The sequence below is a fragment of the Crocodylus siamensis genome, chromosome 10 (assembly GCF_052110815.1).
Source record: "Crocodylus siamensis isolate JL-2025a chromosome 10, ASM5211081v1, whole genome shotgun sequence".
NCBI lineage: Eukaryota > Metazoa > Chordata > Crocodylia > Crocodylidae > Crocodylus > Crocodylus siamensis.
The window spans coordinates 52,776,322-52,795,248 of NC_143404.1; the positions used below are offsets into that span (position 1 = coordinate 52,776,322).

At 40.4% G+C, this 18,927-nt stretch overlaps 1 protein-coding gene across 2 annotated transcripts in view; it reads right to left on the reverse strand.

Annotated features, from left to right (window-relative positions):
* Positions 1-18,927, reverse strand: part of PTPRT (protein tyrosine phosphatase receptor type T) — an 846,898-nt gene that overhangs the window by 380,850 nt on the left and 447,121 nt on the right. For both annotated transcript variants that reach the window (XM_090064242.1, XM_090064241.1), the window contains exon 7: positions 6,654-6,947. In XM_090064242.1, coding sequence (XP_089920368.1) covers positions 6,654-6,947 — 294 coding nt within the window. The remainder of the gene's footprint in view (positions 1-6,653; positions 6,948-18,927) is intronic.

The window sequence follows — 18,927 nt, forward strand, 5'->3', positions numbered from 1 at the left end:
GGTTTTTCCTCATGTACATTAAGTGCACCCATCTTCTCTTCTAACTGCAGCTCAGAGTTGCCTAGCTCTTTACTGGACTTACCCTGAGGCAGTTCCTCTCTCTTGCTTCCAGTCCCTTTAGGCAATTCTTCACTCTGCCTGACAGCATACTGCTGTCATGTCTCACAGTCACCCAGCCTTCTCCCTCCCCAGTTCACCTCAAGGCGCAGACAGAAGAGCAGCTCCCTGTTGTAACTCATGGTGCTTCATAGGTGGGGCTCCAGCCCACCTGCCCCACTCTCCAGTGCCAGCTGAATAAACCCCAGACCAACCTCCCTCTGCTCCCCTTCCCCCCTCGCATTCTGAATACAGCACTGGCGCTGGGCTGACCTACAGCCTGCGTGCAGACACAAGTTACTGAAGCTGCTCCATGTTGGAGTGTCTTCATGTGAACTTCATGCAATGGGGGTTCAGATTTTCTTGGGATTGGGCCCTTTTAAAGTGCTCTGAAGCTGTGCACTTCTGTTTGGTCATGGATATAGAGTGCTTTCAGGGGCCAGATCAGGTGGGAATTGCTACTTCTAGCTGCATCTACAGTCTAATAGGCAAACAATACAAAATACAAGAAAACCAAGCGATTTTGTCATTTTTTCACAAATAAATTGTTTACTGCGGATTCTCGGCATTTGGCTTTTTCTAGCCTGCACAAAAGGCATGCAGGACCTTAATTTTGAATGTACTTGAAATAGTATAAGAGTGATGTTGTAGCCATGATGGTCCAGAAATTATGTGAGAGGCAGGGATTTCTTAGGGTGATGTATTTTATCCCAATTATGTGTTTGGGATAAAATCAGACAAGCTTTCAAATCCAAGACAATCTTTGTCAGGTCTGAAAGCTCATCTAACTTTATCCCAGCTACATAGTTGGTCCAATAAAAGATATCACCCTAGAGATATCCTTGCTGCTTAAATATATTATCTGAAGATCAAATGCAACTATACTCCTACATACTGCCCTATGGAAAACCAATATTATCATCAGCTGGATAATAGAGATATAGCTACATAGTAACTGCAAAAGTTTAGATAAGATATTATCCAAATTAATTATGAAATGTCCTACTTTAAATAGCCAAGAAGATGGCTTATTCATTTTTGACAGGGTTTTTATTAAAATCACAAGCTTTCTGAAGTCAATAAAAAGAACTTTCACTCACTTAGCGCATCTACACATGACGCTACATGAATGCTACAGTGACATAACATCGAGGGTCACAAACTGTGACATCGCAACTGTGATGTCACTATAGCAACATGCTCCCTCATTATAGCATGTTGCTACGGCAACATAGCAACTAAAGAGAACTGTGCGTGGAACACACGGTGCAGTACTTGCTGTTACCGTCATTTAGTACTTCCAATACATCATTTAGTACTCCTAAATGTTGGCGCAGTACAAATGATGTTGTAGGGACATATGCAGATGCACCCACTGTGATCAAGAATTTGAAAAATTGTAGATGATCTCTTTATAAGAGCTGAGTCACAGAGTAATAACTTTCTAAACCATGCTGAGCTATTGCTGCTCATGGCTTTGTTTGTTAAGAAAGTTATTTTCTGTAACTTGACATGGTGTGAAAAATAAACACAGGCGGGGACCCAAAATTTTAATTCAGGCTTTGAGCATGACTAATCCAGAGACCATAAGTACCTGCAGCTCCTTTTGCTTTCACCTATAGATACTCAGTATAATATGTTTCAGTCTCCCTATCAGAAGACAGGAAAGCAAGGTGAAAAGTGTCATTAGGGTATTATTTATTGAAAGGGTAACCATTATCTTTAAACTTGGGTGAAAATTGCAGAACTATTTATTTATAAATACTACCAATGACTTTATAACAGATACAACAGTAAATGCAGTAAATGTTTCTTCCACTTTGCAGTCTATGTAGCAGCCTTTTTTGTTGTTAGTTTTGTTATCTGCAGTAGTATGCTGTCACAAACCCCATCAAATGCTGTGGGGTTTGTAGGGTGTTAGGCAGATTTTCTTGCATTTGTTGCACTGATATGGCATGTGTGGTCTCATTGAAGACTCATATTATACTATATTTTTTATGTTGCCTTTTTCTCTGTATGGATTATTTTATGCATATATGCTAGGATTTTGAACATGGTTTAGCCAAAGGAAATGAGGGCTGCCTACTTAAGGAAAAAAGTGTCTCTTGCCTTATAGTGTTCTTGATAAGGACAACTGCCACTTCCAACTGCAGACAGAGGGGGACTCTGATGGGATGGAAACCCACATTATTGTTTCCTTGCAATGAGAAAAACAACTACAAAGACATCTAAGTGAAATGGCCCATCATCCAGAGGAAAGCCAGCTGTCCCTGGCAGGAAAGAAATGTCTAGAGGATTCTGACAATCATGAGGAATTGAGGGTATGCTGAGTGGGGGTGGGAGAAGGGTGATGGGTGTGTTTTGGAGGTATTTTTAAGGACTATCTGTGACTTGGCCAGGGTCTTCAGATTTTCTCTGGTTTGTGACGAGTCCAGGTCCCCAGCAGTCATGGCTGCCAGGATCAGTAGGAAAGCTGATCTCAGAAAATACTGGCAGGTGACTCTAAAAGACTGGCAGTAGTCAGATGAGAGGGGAAGAAACTTTACTTATCTTTTTGTTCTGTCTTCAAACTTACAGTAATTTTTTTCTTGTATAATTATTTTCACCTAAATACTAAATCCTTTTGTTGTTTTCTTTCTTTACTGATTGCCTGTGATGAAGAGCAAGCTCTGGACAAATGATATCCCAGGGTAACCCACTCTACAACAAGGAAGACCTAAAATTTCTTTCACAACCCAAAGGGAATATACCTAGAGCTGGCAGAGATTCCCCTGCTGCTGCTGAAAGCTTTGGTATAAGGTTGGTGTATCTGAGGCTTGGAGGGATAAGAAGTTATCTCAGGGCAAACCTTGGTCTGTTCCTTGGGAAAGATGATAGACAGCGGGGAGAGATTTGGTGCTCTGGGGCACCCTGCAGCTGGGTTTGTGACAGCACCCAAGATGGCTGCATAGGGCAAGCATATGCATATAGCACCTCACTTCCCCCATAACACTGCATGCACACACACCCCTCCATAGGGCCATTTACATGAATGAAGTCACAAGCAGGTGTTAATGTCAGCCATTTGCCCTTTACTAAAAAGGCTCCTTGAAATCAGAGACTCAAACAATAATAATAATAATATTAATAATAATAATAATAATATAACACCACTCAAGACCAAACAAAAAGATACTCCATGGAATTCATAATTAGCTATTTTAAAAGAACTAATGTTAACTGTGCCTCTGTCTTGTTCACCGAGCACATTTTTAAAACATTTTTCTTGTACAAGTCTTATGCAATAAGGCTAGTAGAACAGTATTTTAAAGAGGATCTACCATATTATATAAAAACTGAGATAATTTAATTTGTCCTACTCGTGATTTAGGTTGGTATTATAAAGATATAATGTAAAGTCTTCAGATATTGGCTGAGCTTCTTCCCTTTCTCCTAGGAGGCAGTGATTTACATGCAGCTCATTAGAGCTTCTCACCTAGTGCTCTAAATCATTGGTGGCATGGGCAGCTTCTCCATGTGTCACATGGCAGACTGGGGGGAGAACAAGCAGCACAGTGGCAAATTGGGAAAGAAACAAAAAGCAAAGCAGCAAAACAGACAAGGAACACAGGGAAAGACACAGAAAGCAGAGCTGAAGATCAGGCAGTCCCCTGGGATCAGAGAGCACTTGGGTGGGTACAGCGCTAATTTGTGGCACATCTGCCAAAAAGATTGGCCCTCACCGCTTCAAACAAAACATAAATGCCATAACCAATCTCAACAAGTTCTGTATGACAATTAACATTAAAAGGCAGGGTACATATGCACCTTTCTAGACAAACTAAATAAGATATATAAATAATAATATAATAAGATATATAAATAATAAGATTGAACACAAGGACTAAGCCTTCAGCATGTAATAATCTTCATAAGGAAATTCAGATTTAAGCCCAGATCTAACTTGAGACTGACAGTTTTGTTAGAAATGGAATATTGTTAGAAATGGAGTATTGCTAGAAATGCACAGCTTGCATCTTGCACCCAATAAGGAAGAAACACTGCCAAGGACTTTGTTCCTTTCCCAGCCTTGCCACAGCTTTTCTTATACTAAATCGCAGACTCTCCCCCAGCTTCTCCCTAGCCTTTCTCATACAGATTACAGAAGCTGGAATTCAACTGACTGTGTCCTTGAGGGGGAGGGGGTTGAACTCTTGGTGACCTACAGTAGTCTCTGAGCATGCTTAATTAGCTGATGCATGTTTACCTCTCCGTAATTAAATTTACTATTTAATTATAGTATAATTAAGTAGTTAATTATACTATACATGCGATGTATGTAGTGATGTAACCACATGTATGCTTGCATGAAACGGAAGTGAGCTGTAAGAGTTCCTGTTTCTGCACACGTGCCCAGGAGGGAGGAGATAAATACAGCCTGCAAAATTCCTTTGTTGGTTCAGAGTAATCTGAGTTCTTGACTCTGCTCTGACCCTATTTGCAAATACACCTTTTGTGCCATCTAATGAGTGTGTGTCTGTGATTTTTGTGGCCTCCAGAGAAACGAACCGCTTTATGCATCAATTTCACCATCGGTGTTACACTTGTACCAGTAGCTCTGGCGCACCCTGCAGCTGGGTTTGTGACAGCACCCAAGATAGCTATGTATAGGGTAAGCACATGCATATAGCACCCCACTTCCCCTATAACACTGCATGAACCACTAGCTTCATTTTTACACAGTTAAGACTAATATCTTACATTCTTATTTGTACTGAAGGCTACAGAATCTCACAGCAACACTGATGTTCTAGGGTGAAAGAAGCACAAAAGGAAGAACAGAGGAGCACATGGTCAGGCCCAAGTGGTTTGATGTATGCATTTCAATATTTTCACTTTCAAGCTACCTGTAGGAACATGGAAAATATCCCTACCCTCTGCATGCTAGTGAGAGTGAAGACAGAGGAAACCATTAAACCAAATGGAGGAAGCAGGGGATTTACCATTTCATCTGCCCACCATTATCCTGAAGTAAGTAGAATCTAAGCCACAAAAAATTACCACCCCTTCTATTTGGAGGCAAATTATTACTTTTGCTTCACTTACTGTAGGATAGAAGCACACACAGGAAACAGGGACAGCAGAATATGGCATTCTGGCATGTGCTCCTGAATACTAAGTCTCCTCACACCGTGAAGTAGAGAAGACAGAAGTATTTATCTGTTTATCTGTCCATGCCCTGACTGATAGGCTGAATAAACAACAAACACCAGCAAGCTTATTTGCTTCAAGATGATGCTTCACTCTAATGTGCTGCCCATTAAAAAAGAGACACACTTAGGAGGATTCTTGTTAGGTTTTGCTTTAGTCTTCCTGCACTGTTCCTACTTTCTCCATCCCTTTCTAACATGAAGAAGAAAAGCAAGCCTGCAATGCTCAGAAGCACTACATTTCTGCAGGAGGTAAAGAGAAGAATCATCCTCATTGAATAAAGACTCTCTCCTTTATAATCACTAATTCATGACATAATGCTATAGATTCATTAGAACAGAATCAACCGTTAGCAAATCAGGAAATCTTGAAGTGGAATGAGCATGCTCTTGTAAATCAAAAGCTCCCATTAATTAGTTTAGCTGTATATAAACCTTCATAGAGAGCAAAATTATCTGCTTGGTTATAATAGGGTGGAGGTTTGTGAGGAAAAGAACCTAACATTTGGTAGGAAATTTAAAATGCAAAGCAAGATATTCTCAGACAATCTGAAAGTTTCACATTGAAAAAAATGTTGTAAAGCTCAGAAAAAAAAAGGCACTGAAATCATTCTGCTTCACAACAACAGTTATTTCTCAGGAAAAACATAGATATTTCTGAATTTCACAATGCAGCATTATGCAGAGACACCAAGTTACCATAAGCACCAAAAGCAGTATAGCCACATTAGTACAGGGCTTCACCTGTGGCATATTTACCCTGCTGAGAAGGGATACTTTAAAAAATGAAGGCTAATTAGCAACAAGATTCACCCAGTTTACCCTACTTTATACATTCTGAGCAAATAAGCTGAGTAGCCATACATGATACTTCCCTATGCAATGCATGCATTTAGGAAAAAGAAAAACAGATAATGGGCTTATATGACACTCTGTGTAACCACTGGAGAAATGGTTACAAAAATATATTGCTGGCTTGTCATCTTTTAATATCCAGGCTGGAACTTACTACAATGTCAACGAACTGCAGCCAAATAGTTAACATAGCAGGTATGGTATGCCACTGGCAGCATCCAAACTGCTTCCCATTAAATGTATGCTCTCTGAAAAGATCAAATAGAATTAACAAAAATACTAAATAACACACTTCAAAACACATCTTGAATTTAAATCTCTTCAGAAAATATAGCTGCATGAAGAGAGAGGTGGAATCTTGTCTGTCATTGGGCCAGTAACTGATTGTTGCATGCTGCAATAAAAGTACAGAAGGGTACAGCTTACACAGTAATGAATGTAACCTCATTCAGATTCCAATAACATGTTTAAACTGAAATTTCTGTATAATATATAAAGCAGAAGATACCCTACCTGCACACTTTGTTCTTGTTGTGAGTGGAGGCCCAGGGGGTCCGGTCCCTCCTTCACCAGGGCGGGTAAGAAGCACTCTGATCTCATACTCCACATCTGGGTCCAGGTGCCACAGCTTGTAATTGGGGGAGTCTACAATGTGAGTTTCTGCCCAATTCCCAGTTGTTGTACGGTACTCCACTTCCTTCAATATTATAGGCCCATCACCAATAATGGAATTGGCATTTGGTTTGATCCACAAGTAGGTGGCACCGACAGCCAGCAGTTCAGGGGGTGCAATGGGTGTTGGAGGTTCTGAAAACAATACAAGTAATAAGAAGTCTGTGAAAATATTGGTAAAAGTGCTTAATTTGCTGGGACTATGACACACAACACAATCAGCAGCAAAACTAGCCCAAAGTTTGCTCTGTTAGACAAGCAGAGCTCCTACAAACTTAACCAGACAATATTTTTACATCAGAGTTGCATCCACGTAACTGAACAGAGCTTGGATCAATATTTTTTATTTCTAAAAAGGGGCTGGAATGGACTTGAGAGGGCACAATGTTCAACCATAAATATTCAAAATAAGCCATATCCATTTAGAAGTACCCATCACTAAATCCAGTGTATATTCTAGCACATTACCATTCATACAAAATCAAGTATTTTACCCTCACTCATCTCCCTAGTAGTGATTACCACAAGGTGATTTTTACTTAAAATAAGAATCAGTCAACACTTTTAAAAGGTCAGCATTGCTCCCACAGCTGTTTCCTGTTCAGTGAGTAGCAGAGAATGGTATGAGTCAAATTTACTGCATAGCTGTAACTAAAGAATAACGTCTTATACGTAACCCTTGAGTCCAAAATGCCACTATAATAAACAGCCTCTAATTGTAATATAGGACACATTTTCAGACCCAGTATCTCTAAAAATATACTTGAAAATGTATTTGGACTCTAAAGGCATCTCTGGTTGTTCAGGGCCTCACAGGCAGAATGACAGTAAAGTTTATTCTAACATGAGTTTTGGCTACAAGTGGAATGAAGAGAGGAAACTCTAGGGCATCAGTGAATTAACAGATCTCATGGTGCTGAATAGTAAAGTTTGCTTAACTTGCAAGCAGTGGTACTAAGCAAAGTCTGTGTGAGACATGAACACTGCCTAGGAGATGTCTGAGAAGCATCATCAGGAGGCAGGAACCAGGGAACTGAATATACCTCTGTGATAAAAAAAGAGAGCAAGCCAATAAAAGACAGCTCTGTATTGCCCTTTGATGCAAATCTACAAAAAGTCTACAGGGGTCTGGCTGCCTGCCTGACTTTTCTGTACTGTTGGTGTATAAATAGCAAATGCATATTGGAAGCCTCATGAATACCGTATGCCTTGTAGTTTTGAAAGTCTCTGTGCAACATTATGAACAATGTCTTTAATCTCACCTAGCTTTTCCCCACCTTCTAATTTGGTTTGCCCTCAACCCTAAGGACACAAAGTTCTCTTTTCTTTCAAAATTAAGATGACAAATACAAGAGACATCTTTTACATAAAGGGGAAAAAAACCCCTCCAAAGTCAGTGACTTGGAACAGAACACGTTCTAGAAACAGACCTTCATAGGAGTTAATCTAAAACCCCTATGGAACTTAAAAGAATTACAAGTTTCCCTCCTGTGATTAATCAAAGGAATGCATGCCATAGTAGCAAAATCTAAGATATGCAAAGATATGGGCAATATGAAAGAGAACAGCAAGGCAAGGTCGGGAGCAGTTTCCCCTGTCTCTGAACTCCTGCAAGCAAGGGGATGCTCCAGTTGTCCTCAGGAAGCCCATTAGTCACCCACACCAGTCTAAAACTTAGGAAGCATGTATTAGGGGCTTGAGAGATACCCAATATCTCAGGAGATACTGCAATTCTTCACTTGCAAGCCTCTAAATGGAAAATATTTCTGACTGCTAAGCTTTCCTTGCCAAGAGGTGTTGTACTCTAATTTTGTACAGTTCCAGAAATTTGCTCAGAAAGTTACAGATTAGGTTTTCAGCAGACCACATGACACACAATACTACATTTACTGGAACTGATGTTTTCTTGACGTGTAACTAAAATGTTATTTTTTGTAATTTCATGTCAACTGCAAGGTGGAACTGGACTCAATTACAGGAACCCATTAAATATATTTGCCTTTACCTCCTCTTCCCCGCAATTTGCTTATGTATACTTTTTTCCCCAATTTATAATGAATATTTTAACATAAATTCTGGAACTGCTTGCCTTTGATATATGCCCATCAAGGAACTGCTTGCCCCGTTCACTTAAATTTTGGCAGAATAAGTTTACTTCTGTTTCAGTTTAATTATTTGTTTGAAGGCTGCTTTTTATTTTCCTCCCTATATTTTCAGGGTGGGGCAGGGTTCTGTGTATGGCAGAATAAGATATAATTAGATTTTTTTAAAAAGCCAGCTCTTAAAAATTGTTTGAATTTTTTTCCATATGGCTCAAAAGTGCCACAAACCCTTTAAGAGTTTGGAGCTGGGGAGGGGGGAGGGTGGGAAGAGGGAGAGAAGAAGAGGGGTGGAAATTCACAGAAGAAGCACCACTACAACTGTCCAAGTCCCCAAAACTTGGTAAAGTATAAAAGTCTAGCTGAGTATGTTAAGGACATGTCTCCAAGAACAACAACAACAACAACAACAAATTCCAGAATATTCATCCATTGGTAGATATATGTGTACTAAATATCTGAACATCAAAACAATTATTTTTTTTTTTTATTGCATTACAGAATTAAAAGACAGGCTTGGCAATTTTTATTTTTCAGTGCAAAAAAGTGACAGCTGCCAAATCACATTACATCCCAACATATGATAGGCATGGACTATTGAGCCCCAGACTGGGGTTTTAGATTTAGTGAGAATAATAGGATACAAGTTACTTTAGAAAAATGGGTTAGAAAAATGGTTTATGAAACAGGTAAAGAAGCAGAAATGCACAATGTGCATATCAAACTATGAACCCCCTGTTTTGTGAACCTTTTTGTCTATAGTGTAAATCACAATCATAAGTTTGGTATATGACCTTTATATTGTATTAAATCCCCCTTCTAAAAGAGGCCTGACAGCTAGTGAAAGAGCAGTCTACCAAACAATGACAGAGCAGTCTACCAAACAATGACAGAGCAATCAAGGACCTTCGGTACTGAATGACTCTCCTACAGGAGCAATGATTTTCTACTTGTGATCCACGGATTCCAAGTGATGCTAGCAGAAGCTGGAAGTAGTTGCTGTGTACTTTTGAAAGGAAAGGAGAAACCAGCGACCGCTTTCTTGCAGACCAGGCTAAAGAGAGAGAAGACAGGAAGGGCTGGACTAAAACATTTAGAAATTGCATTCTGAATTTTGTTGTTTATGCATCTAGCCTACTTTGCTAAGAATAAAGTGTCTCTATATGAGAAACTATTTTGCTGAGCTAATGTTCCTTGTGTGCCCATCATGGGCTAAAATAGAATATAAAAATCACTCGCTGAAAGTTCTTATTTAAGCAACTAGGTGTTTAGTGCATGAAAGTCCTGCATCCTGTCAGGGGCCAGGTGTGGAAGACACTTGTGAAAAATCTAGTCCTAGGTACAGTGATCAGCCACTGCCCAGGCCTAGGAGGTTTAGAAGCATGTGAGAATCCAACGGTTAGGTCCACTCACAGACTGATGTCTGTGCAGAGAGGGAGGTTGGGCCAGACTGTGATAAATGTCACATGCTGCCATGTGGCAGTACTTTCCCCAATCAATGGATTTTATAATGGAAATGCAGGCCAGACCCATAGCTACTCATTAGTTCAAATGAGTAGATGTATTTTGAACCATTATGAAAACTCCTAGTCAAAGTACAGGAGAGAACACTGCAAAACATGGAGGAAGCGGACTGGCTACAGCTTCTCTGTGTTGTGTTACTGCTTATTCCAGTGTGATTCTGTGGCGCTTTACATCAACTTTAGAAATGAAAGTAAACTGCTATGTTCTTGGAAAGGTATCTTGGGCCTTACCCATTCCAATGTACATGGTAGCTAGGTTCTTTCCACTTCTTTCCTTTTAAAATCATTAAAGGACAACATACAAAACAAAGACATGTTTCCCTATAAGAGCATTAAAAAAAAAAAAGATACTGTTGTTAAACATATAAATATTGTACAATTAAAGGGGGAAAAAAACCCAAACCAGCCACAAAGCACTTCCACAAACCTTTTCAACTAAGGATACTGAATACTATACTTAGGCAGTTTTCATTATTTTAATTTAGAAATCGGGAAACTGAGGCATAGGATATTTAACCAACTCTCCAAAGTTGCAAAGGATGCTCCTAGTAGACCTGTGAATGCCAACCCATCTCTCTCACCTCACAAAATAGTACTTTAGTCAGACACTGTTTTAATGGGCATTGGGACACTTACCTCTATATCTAATATGGAGCTAATTCTGCTACGGAGTGGACACACACACAACTCCCAAACACAGGGTGATCTAGACCCACTTATTTATAGAGGGTTTAAAAGTGAAAGTAATTGTTTTGCAGGCTAAATATCCTATTAAAATCCTGCAGTGGGCCAGCTCAGATAATGAAACTCCCTGAAAACTAGCGAAACTGGGAATGAATGGAGTCAATAACAACCTAACAAAATGTCAGGATCAGAACAGGGACAGAGAAACAAAAGCTAAGGACAAACTCAAGAAATAATTGAAAACAGACCTCATCCACATGTGAATCTAAGAGGAGAAAGACTGAAGTTATGAACATCTGAAAAGCAGCACCCCAAAGAGACAATAATAAGATAATACAACCAACCCATGTGGTATCAGGGCTGCTGAACTACCAGAGCAATGAATTATTGAAGAGGATAGGGCATTGCAGAGGCTAAATTATTTTGTTGTAACAGCCTAAACCACAGCATGTTTGGGAAAGATACCTACCCTGAACCTGTTCTCTTTAAATAGAAAGATATGTCCTGTCAGAAACTGAAGTGTTAAAAAGGCATTGTTGGGACAAACTGATAAGTTTAATAGAAACAAGTCTTTACAACTAGATAGTGTCCATGTAAGTATTCTGCAGGAAATTTAAAATCAAGTAGCTGAGCTCCTGACCAAAATATGCCATTTCACTGCCATAACAATTACTACATGGAAAGACAGCAAATCTTTAAAGAGTTGCTGGGTAATCCTATGAACAATAGATGAGTAAACTTTACTTTTATAAGAAGCTGGGAAAATTGATTAGATTGAATAATGTCCTATGCTGAGAATCTGTATGTCAAATTTTCCCCAATCAATGGATTTTATAATGGAAATGCAGGCCAGACCCATAGCTACAGCAACATTATCTTAGCAGGTACCACCTCTATATGTGTGTCTTCAATTTTAGCAGCTTTTATCCAACATACCTGCACTATCTAAAGCACCTGTCAGCGCTGTGAACACTGAGATGAGCTTACAACAGCCTGTGATTGCTCAAAAAATTACAGAGTTGTGGAACTGAGAATGAATTTCCCTGTAGGCAGCAGGATATAGAATGAAGGATCAAACATGGTGAAAAATACTTGCAAGTTAGCACTGAGACTCATGTAATAGGCTGTGAACACAGACTGGTGGTAGATATCAAATCTATTTCACCCCTAATTGAACTAGAAACTTAATCCAAGAATATGATTCTCGGTTATACCAACTAAGCTCCACACTTAAATCCCTCAAGCAGTCACTGATGTAAGACATAAAAGCTCTTTCACTAGAATAAGTAAGTTTGTCTTTAAATATTTAAGATGATATCACTTCCATTAGCTTGTCTCTAGTCCCTATCTTTTAGTGGGTGTCCACTTCAAATGTTCCAGAATTTGAAAAAATCCTTTTCCCTGACCTATTTGGATTATAAGGTGTTTGAGACATTTTTTATGGGTATGAACAGTGCCCAACATAATGAGGTCTTGGGCTTGGTTGGGGAATTAAATTCCACCATGGTACAAACAGTAATTTCAGGTATTGCCCTTCAACTTTGTACACATGTATGATGTAGCACTTTGTTCCTAGAAGCAGACAGTGTATGCTTGACCTGACTAAAAGCTTTTACTTCCACTCTTCTTAAGTGGAACAGAAAGGATTATAAGCTACAGGATTCACCCATATGTACATTTTCCCGAGCACATAGTAAACCTTATGAGCAGAAATTTGATTTCCCAGGTGGATGACCAAAGAGCAAATTGTGACCAGCTCTTGAGTTACCGACCATTGCGTTGAAGAGATTTTACTATCTACTCTGGAAGCATAAGTGCCCCCAGTACAAGCAACTGGACGGTCCTCCAAAAGTGAACAGAACTCTCCCTGTTATAACTGGGTTGCTTATATGCTCAGAGCAGGTAATCAAATTGCTCCTACATAACAGCTAGATAACTCTAAATTGGTCACCAGCTGAATTTTGATTGTCTGCTAGACAAAATACAATTCTGTCCTTAATGTCTGTACTGGAAGAGACTTTAAGGGTATTTTTATACCACATACTGTGAAGAAGGGTAAATTAGCTCACAGAGAAGTGTTATCAGAGCTAAACTGGCGCCAGTATCTGAGTTACCTTGTTTAGCAGTACCTTAGGTATCTCCTTACTACACGTAGGTATACTCTGCGATTAACAATCATTTACATTAATAATTGTTCCATTTGCTTTTACTTTTTTGTCCAAATATGAAAGAAGGCAGATCATAATACCCCTACTATGGATTCCTGAATACAAATACATACTATTAAGCCCTTCCCAAACACCTGTTTCAACATAAATTAACTTTCCAGAACTATGGGGCTCCAATGGTGAGTTCTCAGTCAACAGCCCTGTTTTACATACTGAGAGAATTCAGGCTTTAACACTAATCTTATATGTGCTTTGTATGGATCTCCAGAAACAACACAATGTAAAATCTGCAATGATCTTCTGCCAATCTTCTTCAGTCTGGTGCCCTAAATCTCACACATATGGCCCTGTAAAATATATTCCTGGCTGTCTAGCAGCCCAACTTCAACAGGAGGAGCAAAGAGCACACTTACAGAGTCTTTTCTAAACCCTGGTTGCTAGGACACTCTCCTGGTAAATGGGAGATGTGGGATTAAATCCCCTCAAGGTAAGAATACCTCAAAAGCAGCTTTCCTACATTCTGGATGAGTGTTCATCCAGGACAAACACTCATTCTGGGGAGTGGTGGGACACTTTAATTCAAGAAGCTCCAAGAACCACATTAATTAAAGCACTGGTGGCATCTTCTGTATTCAGCACTGAGAGCTTCAAAATGGCAGTAGGGGTGCTTTCACTAAGGCTCTTTCAACAAGATTTAAGGCACCTCCACTGCCATTATGAAGAGCAGGGATGCTGAATACACAAGACACAGAGGCTGCTGGAGCACACTAACTAGCATGCTACAGCAGACTCAATTAATCGGGTCTTCTCTAATGCACTGTAATTACAGAGCATTAGAGGACTGTCTCCACACATCTACAGGCACCCTAAGCTATCAGAGAAAAGGCCTGCATCACCACTACCATATTTGTGTTGAATTAAATGTTATAGGTGTAACTATCTTATAGTTTTTAGCAAAGACTTTATATTATTTTCTCTTTTTTTTGTGTAACTGCCGCGCGGCACTCTCACATTTATGTAACCTTGAAGTAGACTGTTAATCAAAATGAACGCTTTGTACTTCTCTCCACTGGCATTAAGCTACACATGCGCATTCTGTAAATTTCATTTCTTATCTAAAAGTGTCATTTTTGCAGAAATGAAACTTATGTAGAAAATCTGCCTAGCAATAATTATGTAAAAGAAAATTATCCTATCTGTATACTATAGTTAGTGTCATGGAGGCAGTCCAACAAACATTTATAAAAGAGGCAAAAAGCAGGAAGCAGCAGAGACGACAACTGGAAAACTCTGTGGGCCTGATCACCCCGCAGACCGGTTCTCAGCCTCCCCGCCTGGGCGTATCCCAGCGAAGATAAAGGCCTCAGAAATCCGACAACTGACAACGATTCACTGTGTTACAGTATTGCTTTGTGTTTCCCAATTATGAGCCGTTGACCAGTTCTGGGACTTAAGGAGTCGGCAGCCGCACCTAGCTTTGGACTTGTTCCACTGTTGGAACGCAAGGGCTGGCTCTGGAACCTCGTGAACCAACGGACACCCTATAGACTATCCCATTCATGAGCTGTTGACCAGTTCTGGGACTACGGAGTCGGCAGCTGCTGGCTCTGGAACCCCGTGAACCAACAGACCCCTTTAGTATCCGGCATACTGTAACTAAAGAAACATCGGAGACTCCGCTTCTCGACTGCCTCTCATCGTAGCTTAGACAGCATATCTACGCTTGCTATACTTGTATATACTGCAACTTCATTCCAACCGGCCTCCCCTCTTACTTGTAAGAGGGTGAGGCCAGGTGAGTGAATAAATCTTTTTATTTTACTCTATATCTGCTCCGTAATAACTTTTATTACTAACATTCCATATCAATGAGCCGTTGACCAGTTCTGGGACTTAAGGAGCCGGCAGCCGCACCTAGCTTTGGACTAGCTCCACTGTTGGAGAGCAAGGGCTGGCTCTGGAACCTCGTGAACCAACGGACACCCTATAGATTAAGAGACACTAACTACTTACTCTAAGTCGTCTACTTGTGCCAACTCGGCGAACCTCGAGGGCGGCTAAGAGCTACCTCAATCCCGCCCCACAAGCCGCGTGCTCGCACAACTCCGCAAAGCCCGCGGCTCCCCTAAGCGGTGCCGGAGCCGCTAGCCCGGCATTTCGCCACAATAGGTAGGAATTGAATATGGTTTTGCATAGCAATTGGTGGAAACATCCTGGGGAATTTAGACAAAGTTTAGGTGTCTCCCAGTAACAACGTGAATCACAGGCTTTGGGCAGGAATAACATCTAAAACATTTCAAAAAGGGAAGTATACAGATGTTCAAGCTTGATAAAATGTGCCAAAGCCTGAAAAAAAATATACCTCAAGGGAGCAGACACCATTTCATGCTGGTGCATTTTGGAAGGTGTGTGATATAGTAGGTTGGTTCTCCAGGCATCCCAAAATGCAGCATTACCCACACATGGACTCCCAGGAACTTATGCTTTGCAAATACAGAAGTCAGGGTGATAGGAGGCCATGGTGCCAGTAGCACTCACCAATTGTCTGTTCTGCTTCCCACCTTTGGTTTGGAGGTGCAGCTAAAGGACTTACCAACCTCCTTTCACCTCTTGGCTGTAGATCATCACTACTCCATACCAGCATGGCAACTTTGAAATTTGGAAGTGAAGGGCATTGGCAGAGCATGGCAGGGGGATGACAGGCACAGAAGTATGGCTGTCCACAGCTGAAATGAATGAATATTAGCCACCAGTGTGATGCTGCAGTTAGCAGAGCAAACAATACATTGGCATATATCAACTGATGCATCTCAAACAAAACTAAGGACTTCTTGCTCTACGCAGCATTGGTGAGGCCACAACTGGAGTACTGCATCCAGTTCTGGGCACCGCACTTCAAGAGAGATGTGGAAAAGCTTGAGAGAGTCCAGAGAAGAATCATTTATATGATTAGAGGCCTGACGAGCAAGCCATACAAGGAAAGGCTGACAGATATGGGACTGTTCAGCTTAGAAAAGAGAAAACTTTGGGGGAATTTGGTGGCAACTTAAAATAAGGGGAAAGCATCAGGGGCTACATGAACAACTATTCACCAAAACGCCCCAGGGGAAAACTAGGTATAATGGTCATAAGCTCCTAGAAGAAGGTTTCAGACCTGATATAAGGAAAACCTCTTCATGGTTTATGTGACTAGACTCTGGAATAGACTCCCAGTGGGGTGGTGCAGGTACCTACCCTGGAGATCTTGACAAGGAGTCTGGATGCACACCTTGCTGAGGTTATTTGACCCCAGCAGTCTTTCCTGCCCAGAGCATAGGGGCTGGACCCGATGAGCTCATGAGGTTCCTTCCAGCCTTAAGCTTCTGTGAATCCGTGAAACACTATTACTTTAAACATTTTAAAGCCCACTATAATTTGAAACATTTCAAATGTTACATTTGTCCTTACTCACAATGGAGCTTAAGCAGCAATAAGGTACACTGCCCAGTGCGCTTCTCAGCCGCCTCTGAAGGCATTGGTAGATACCTAAGAAACTTTATAGTCCAAGAGAGGCATGTAATGATTTTTGTGGATACCGTCACAGCGCCAGTTTGAATGACTTTTTGGCACTTAGACAACAAAACCATGTCTAAGTCCCACTGAAGTATCTAAAGGGCATATCTAGCATAATTGACTTGTCCAAGGTGTCCAGGAAGAGGTGAGAAAAGAGTCCAGATCTCCTGACTTCCACTCTAATATATTTAGCACTGCACCATACTACTGTGTAAAGGTTCCTTTGTCTCAGGGCAGTATTTCAGTAGTTAAATATTCAAAATTCCTTTGAACACCAGCAAGTTTAGATGAATGCTAAGAATGGGAGAAGTGACTAAGGGTTGCTGAACTGCCCATCTCTTGAAAATTAGCCTTGGCAGCAGTAGTCTCTGTTGTCAATACCTCTGACCCTCACAATATGGCAAAAAATGTTACCTGTCAAATTGTTCCCATATTTTTCTTTAAAAAAAATAAATCGTGAAGTGCCCCAAGGGACAGGGGAGAAACAGCTGGTCTCTAGACTGTGCGTGTGACTTCTATAAAAGATTAAAGAAGAAAGATTAGAAAAAGTGAAAAGGAAATTCTGTTGTATTCTAGCAAGGAGAAGAGAGGGCCCTCCATGGAAGATAAAGAAAAAAAAAGTTAAACATGTTCAATCCTGTGGGCATAGTTAATACAACTATTATGTATAGTAATTTCCTGGCTTGCCATGAACTGCAATATTTGAGGTTAGAAGTTCAGATATTTTTCCCCATCTTTACTCAGTAGTTGGAGAGAACTTGATCACTAAAGTACTTAAAGTGCCATTGGGCTTTTTTCCTCAAGTCAAGAGGTTTGAATATGGTCTATGAGTATAAAGCAATAGGTTGGAGTTTGCATGATACTCTCTACCTAGTAGGCACATGTTGATTGTCCTGCAGAAGGCCTATATGGGTTTTGTCAACTCACTAACCAAGTGTTCCATTAACCAAGGTGTTCAAGAGCATTTAAGTGCCTCTGGAAGAAACATAAACCAGGGGCTGGATAATACCAAGGAACAGCCGTGCTGGGTAAGTAATTTTGAATCTACTTATGTTAGCAATTTCTTGTTTAAAAGCCATATATCAAGAACAGGTGATGGGGTAGAGCTGTATTTGAATAGGCTGTAGACTCTACAGGACAGACTAGGAAGGGATTTGTTCCAGTTGGCGATCCAAAGTCATGACTATATGACACTCCTTCAGTGAGCCAAGTGAAATGAGCAGATTGTACTGAGCAAGCCTCACCATTTCATAAGCTGCTGTCATCAGCAGCTGTTGCCTTATTGGCAGTCTCAGTAGAAAGACCCAAAACTGAGAGATAAGAGACCAAATTATTTTTTTAACCCTTCGTGTTCTTTTACGTTAGATCTAGCATGTTGCAGCAGTGTGTGCAAAGTTTGTGCTAAGACATTCTCAGGTTGTTTTATGAATCGGAAACTCGAGCCTCATTCTCAGGCCAACATTCTCTACCATCACCAGCTCAGTAGCAACTTGATTATATACACGGTTATTCTTCATCCATTAGCATCTTGCTTGCTGCTGCTTCTTGCTTTTCAATTCTGATTGACACCCAATCCTCTGCAAGAAACTTCACAGATAATCTATGGATTTTATCAAAACTTCCTCAAAAGTACTATCTCTCCACCACACATATACTTAATTCTGATGTCTTAGGGCAAAGTTTTCTTTCCAAAGATTTTGAACATAGACATTGTTTAAGTCTCACAACAAGTCTCTGAAGTGCAGGGACTAGTAATGCTGGTGCAATGGAGAGGACAGAGTGGGTCTGCAAGCTAAATTGGCTTAAACTGTGAAAGACCATTAAAGCTGAGCAGCAAGAAGTTATATATAATAACTGGGATGAATGACTAAGGACCCCTGTAGAAGCAGTTTAAATAGATCTATGGATAGAGAGGTAGATGTCAGAAATAATGAGCTGTAGGGATTAAGCTAGGAATTGAACATCTTGATAAAGCGTTTTTAGAAGTATGGAAAAAGAATGTTTAGGCCACAGACATTACAGAAAGAGAAAAAAAAATCAACATTGGGGCATAAACTAGACAAAGGTTCTGGAGAAAACTGGATCAAAG